This window comes from Citrus clementina, unplaced genomic scaffold (genome assembly GCF_000493195.1).
Source record: "Citrus clementina cultivar Clemenules unplaced genomic scaffold, Citrus_clementina_v1.0 scaffold_6, whole genome shotgun sequence".
Taxonomy (NCBI): Eukaryota; Viridiplantae; Streptophyta; class Magnoliopsida; order Sapindales; family Rutaceae; genus Citrus; species Citrus x clementina.
This window is the reverse complement of record NW_006262139.1, coordinates 411,587-417,832: the sequence shown is the minus strand read 5'-3', so window position 1 is coordinate 417,832 and position 6,246 is coordinate 411,587. Positions and strand designations below refer to the sequence as shown.

General features: G+C 34.9%; 1 protein-coding gene across 1 annotated transcript; it reads right to left on the bottom strand.

Moving 5' to 3' along the window:
* Positions 1-302: 302 nt before the first annotated feature.
* On the bottom strand, positions 303-5,492 carry LOC112097208 (beta-cubebene synthase-like). Its single transcript, XM_024181815.1, has 3 exons — positions 5,489-5,492; positions 4,132-4,301; positions 303-539 (listed from the first exon to the last, which is right to left on the bottom strand). The coding sequence occupies exons 1-3, from the start codon at positions 5,490-5,492 to the stop codon at positions 303-305; spliced, it is 411 nt and encodes a 136-aa protein (XP_024037583.1).
* Between the last annotated feature and the right edge of the window lie 754 nt (positions 5,493-6,246).

The following is a 6,246-nucleotide window of genomic DNA, read 5'->3' as shown; positions in this document are numbered from 1 at the left end:
AGCACACATTGCCAAAACTACTGTGACTGTTATAAGTCGAACCACCGAAAAAAAATCTCATTAATACATTCTTTTTGAGCATATCATTTCACCACCAATATTGCACGATACCGCTCCACTTGATCATTGCCATCACATTTGATCTTGTAGATCTATTTGTTTTCAAGGGTTTTTCTTCCGTGTGGTAGTGGTACAAGTTCCCATGTCTTGTTCTTGTGTAGAGCTTCAATTTCTTCCTGCATTGCTGTCATCCACAAAGCATCATCTGAGTTGTTTAAAGTTTCATGGAAAGTTGATGGCTCTCAATCCTCTGTTAGAAGACAATATGCAACATTGATCTTTGTGACATGCTCCGAGTGCCACGATGGCGGCCGTCTCTCACAAGTTGACCTACGAGCTTCTAGAGCCTCGGACTCGACTGGTTCATGTTCTTCGTGCTCTAGTGCTGTTTCTGAAGAATCTGAATCTTCTGGATTATTTTCCACATATATCGGCGCAATCTCTGACTTTTCTTTCACAATGCCATCATCTTCATCTTTCTTTTGCAGTTGATCTTCTATAAAGATAACATCTCTGCTGATGACAATCTTATAGGCAGTGGGGTCCCACAGACGATATCTCTTTACTCCATCAGCATACCCCAAGAAGATATATCTTCTAGATTTTGCATCCAGCTTTATTTTTTCTTGGGCATTGTACATCACGTAACAGGACATCCAAATACATGTAGGTAGGAATAATCAGCTGGCTTTCCAGTCCACATCTCCATCGCTGTCTTCATCCCAATAGTTGTAAATGGCGATCGATTTACTATATAACATGTAGTTTTGGCTGCTTCTGCCCAGAATGAATTGGGTAGACCAGCAGTCCTCAACATAGTTCTTATCTATTCTGTAAGAGTTCTATTCATCCGCTCTGCCACTCTATTTTGTTGAGGAGTGTATGCCACCGTGAACTGCCTCTGAATACCTTCTTCCTTACAAAAAGTAAAAAACTCGCCATCTGTATACTCTCCACAATTATCTGTCCTCAAGCACTTGATCTTTTTACCAGATTCAAGTTCCACCCACACTTTGTATTCTTTAAATACTGGAAATACATCTGACTTTTTCTTAATTGGATACACCCAACATCTCCTGGAATAATCATCAATGAAAGTCACCATGTACTTTGCACCTCCCATGGACATATCCGGTGACTCCCAAATATCAGAATGAATCAAGTCTAGAATGCATTTACTTTTACCAATAGATCTACTGAATTTTAATCTATATTGCTTACTTGTAACACAATGCTCTGAAAATGGTAAACTTACCGATTTGAGACCCGAAGCAATTTTCGTTCAGAGAGAATTTTCAAACCTTGTTCTGACATGTGGCCAAGTTTGAAATGCCACATCATTGTTGACTCTTCTCCATTTGATGCAACACACGCATCAGCCTCCTATAGTGTTTCTCCTTTAAGCATAAATAGATTAGCACCGATCTTTTCTGCCTTCATCAATACAAGCGCTCCTTTAACAATCTTTATAATTTCATTCTCCACATGAGTTTTGTACCCATGACTATCCATTTGTCCTAAAGACAATAGATTTTTCTTTAGGCCGTTCACATGTCGTACCTCCTCAATTGTGCAAATTGTACCATCAAATATTTTTATTTTGATAGTATCAATACTAGCGATCTCCAAGGTATGATCATTACCCATATATACAGATCCTCTTGAGATAGGTCCATATGTGTGGAACCATTCTCTCCTAGAGGTCATGTGTCAGGTAGCTCCTAAGTCTATAAATCAGACATCAAATAGTTGTTTTCTGCCTTTTGAAATAGTTGTTGCCTCATTGTAGAGAATTTCGCCATCATCTGAGATACTTGCTACACACATCTGAGCATTTGATGTCTCTGATTCTTTACCCTATTTTCTCTTTTAGTTACTCCAACACTCTTTCTTGACGTGTCCTTTCTTGCCACAGTTGTAGCATTTAATATTCTTCTTACTTCTGGATTTTGATCTACTATGACTGTGACTCCCATTGGGGTCACGTTCTGTTAATCTCCCTCTCGTCACCGATAGTGCCTCCGCTTGCTGCGAACTTGCTTGTCTGTTTTCCTTATTTTTCTGTCTGCTCTCCTCATTTAATATGGAGGCTGCAACATCGTCAAAAATCAGATTGTCCACTAGATTGTTGTTTGTTATGTTGATGATGAGTTGATCATACGAATCTGGTAGACTTTGAAGTAGAAGCTCTATACGTTCATTTTCCTCTATATTATGACCCAACGTTGTGAGTTGTGAAAATAGTGCCTTTAAGGTGTTGATTGGGTATATATAGATTCCGCCATTCGAAAAGTATAGAGTTTCTTCTTCAAGAAGATTTTGTTGTGTAGTTGGTTGGCCTCGTACAATTTTATGAGAGTATCTCATATTTCCTTCGCTGTATTTTTCTCTGCCACACTGGATAATACTCCATCTGCAAGTGCTAAGTGTAGATCAGAAATGGTATTGCCATCTATCTCGTTCCACTTGTCATCAGTTATCTCCATGGGCCTTTCTCCAATTGCTGCCAAGCAATTATTTTTCCTCAATACAGCTTTTATCTTTATTTTCTACAACAAAAAATTATTCCCATTGAACTTCTCAATTTCATACTTTGCCACTATTTTGTTGATAAATCCCACACACAAACTAGTGTACCACATTGAATAGTTGTGAGTATGTGTGAGAATGCACACTAAGAAAGTTCCCAGGAAAGCCTGGAGGGGTCACAATGGTCCCACTTAAAACCCAGATTCCTTAAGCTCTTATCGTCTTTGTGACAGAACTTTCCTAAACATATACAAAACAACACAATTGCTTTACTCACACCACTATTCCCTACTTTGCACCGTAAAATTCTTGGATCGCTTCCATCGTTTCACATGAATAGTACCGTATATGTGAACCGTGTCGTATATGTGAATAGTATTGTATATGGGAATAGTGCCCCTTACGCGAACAATACCCGACTCCAAAAATAAAACCAATAGCTCTGATACCACTGTTAGGAAATTGATGGGTGAAGCAGACACGCAGCTAAAATAAAATTGGAAGAAAATAAAGAATAAGCACAATAGAGGACACCAGAAATTACGTGGTTCGACTTTTAGCCTACGTCCACGGGCGAAAATAGAAGGAAAATATTTCACTAGTGATATGAGGATTACAAGTATTATAATATTTTAGCTCACTTCCCAGAACCCCAATATACCCAATCTCTCACTCACTAGACTCACAAGATATTTGAATACTTGTAATCCTCATATCACTAGTGATATGAGGAAAATATTTCACCCAATCTCTCACAAATTGAATGCCCTCTTTATATAGCCAAAATTTTGGCTCTTTTTTTATTTTTTCAAACATCCGATGCCAACCATTTTGCTTCTTCAAACCTTCTAGATGCAGCTTCTAGATGCTGCAGCCAAATTTTTTGACATAAATGTCTAAGAGTGCTTTTTATTAATATATGTCATGTATTAAGGAAGTATATCTACAACGCCAATGTATCCCATCTGAAACCAAATAGCCATATTATAAACGTATACAAAATGAATCAATGATTAATGGACGTCTATTTTATATGTGTGTGTGTATACAGTATGGATTATTTTAAACCTTTTGACCGCCTCTATAAAGAGTCTGAGCTTTTTAGAAACGTATCAGCTATGACGGATGTAATGCATGATATTTTGGTCATTAATCTCTGCCAAAAGCGTATCTTCGATCAAAATACTCCATCATCCTAAAACATCTCTTACATAAGGCAGCTTTGTTGTGAATCCTAAATCTCTCCATCACCTTAAATTCAATTTCAAATCAAAAGCACATCAATAGCTATATCCCTATCCATAATTTAACAAAGATACAAAAAGTATGAAGTTACCTTGTCACGTCACTTTGTTCCCTCTGGTGTGCTGCGTGTACTATGTTGAAGTCTAACCTTGCAACTTGAACAAAGTTTTATTATGCAAATCATCTCTTGTATAGACATACAAGAAATACTTTGCCTTTAATCTTGGTAGGGGTTTACCGAGCGGATCGAAAAGAGCATGATTTATTTGTTCAGCAAGGTTATGGCTAACATGATACCATTGACTTAAGGTGAGTGGTGGTGAAAACAATGGCTTCATCTAGAATATCTTCTCTGTGAATGGCTAGGTATGCAGCCTCGAACAAATTCAGCATGCCTTGAACATCGTTCATCAATGATGCCTTGAATCTAGCTTCATCAGCATCATCTTTCGACTTCTCAAACACATCTGATCATATTCAAAAACATGTCAAATATATAGTTATATTTATTTTAAAAGATTTAAACAATAGTGAAATTATTATCCTGCGTGACAAGGACTAGTCAAAAGAACTGGGAAGTTTTTTGGCAACTTTCAACTCTTAAGCTGGCTTTTTTATTATGAGTGAGGCCTTGAACATTGATATTAATTGCAATTAGCGCACACACATATATAGATAGCTTAAGAAAATATTTTATAAAATACCACATGAAATCTTAATTTTTGCTGTCTAAGCAGTAAAAAATGAAGAGAAACTATGTAGAGATCAGCTATATCACTGACAAACTCGTCGTGATGTATTTGCTCTAAGGCATCTTCAATCTCTTTTTCGAAGTGGTAAGCCACACCTAACCTTTGGACAGCACCAATCAAGTGCAATTTCTGGGCAGGACGTTATCATTCTCCTTTAACTCTTGTTTCCAATATATATACACATTAGAGATCCTGATTTTAATATATATATATTTTAAAAAAAATTAGATTTCAACACATTACAAGACAAAATATAGTGTATTAGAATTTGTGTTTATTTTATCTTATCAAATTGGAAAACTACTATATATATATATATATATATATATATATATATATATATATATTTATTTATCATATGTATGCATAATCCTTTTCTCATGCCGACATTAAAATACAAATTTTGTGCAGATTTGCTGTTACACTGTACAATATTAACATTTTTTTTAATTAACTATAACATCATATAGTGTAACAGTGAATATGTATGAAATTTGTATTTTTAACATCTGCACTTAAGAATTATTATTATTATTATATTATTATTGTCATTATCAATATATGTGTGCGTGTGAGCATGTGCGTGTGTTGAAAAGAGTTAGCTTTTAATCTAGGAATCCCGATCTTTTTCAAAATTTGGGATGAATTTTGTTTTTTAATAAACCTTGCCGAAGCAAGGAAAATATTATTAAATAAAAATTACAAGAGATTACAACTCACGGAATGCAAAGAACTCCAGACATTCCAACAAAAAGTACAAAAAATTAAAATCAACAAAAGATCAATATGTGGAGGAAGAAAAAGTTCTGGAAATTCACTACATGGAAGATGGAAGCATCGAGCCGCGTTAGGGAAAGTCGTCTCATCTCATCGTCGTGATTCAGCCACATTAAGTTTAATACCCATGATTGTTCCTTTTAATGACGTTGGTTTTCAATAATTACTTAATTTTAGTCTTTTGTGCCTCTGATGAAATAGACCTTTGGTATATAGTTTGTTTATGTTTCCTTTCTTTGATGACTATAAATGTTTAGATTATTCGAACGACTTTTGTTAATTTATGGTGGGTTTTTTTGAATACTTGTTTTCTTTCTATATAGATATATTGCGTTATTGTTATGCTTTTGACATTTTTAATAACTTGATTTGCACTCTCATGGCTGAAATCATTTGATTGTACAAGGTTTATTTTCTTTATTTATTCTTTCCTCTCATAAGGTTTCCCTTTCATCATCTAATGTAATTCTTGTTCTAAAATTGAGCTTTTCGTTTCATCATCTTGAGCTATGTGGTTGAAGTTATCATTAGTTGGTCCTAGGCGTAGTGTAGCAAACAATTTATCGACTTTACACATGCTGTAACTTGAGTAGAAATAAGAATAGGGAACAAAGTTAATACTAGGTGAGATTTCTCATCTCCATCTAAAAACTTTAAAAAATTATGATTTGTCAATTTTAATTTTTTACGTGTCTCTTTTGGGATAACTTTTCGAATATTATTTTTATTTATGCATGTTTGGTTTTTTTTATGATGATTTTTTAGTTTAGGTTCTTGGAATAACTTTTATGGTTTGCTTTCATAAAATATAATTGCGTTGTTATCTGTTTTTAACACCTTTAAGTTATAAACTTGAGTTGCACTCTCCAGGAAAATATTATTA

Coding starts and splice junctions, on each gene's coding strand:
- LOC112097208 (XM_024181815.1), bottom strand. Junction 540..4,131: donor CCACTCACCTTAAGTCAATG/GTATCATGTTAG, acceptor CAACTGCAAAAG/AAAGATGAAGATGATGGCAT.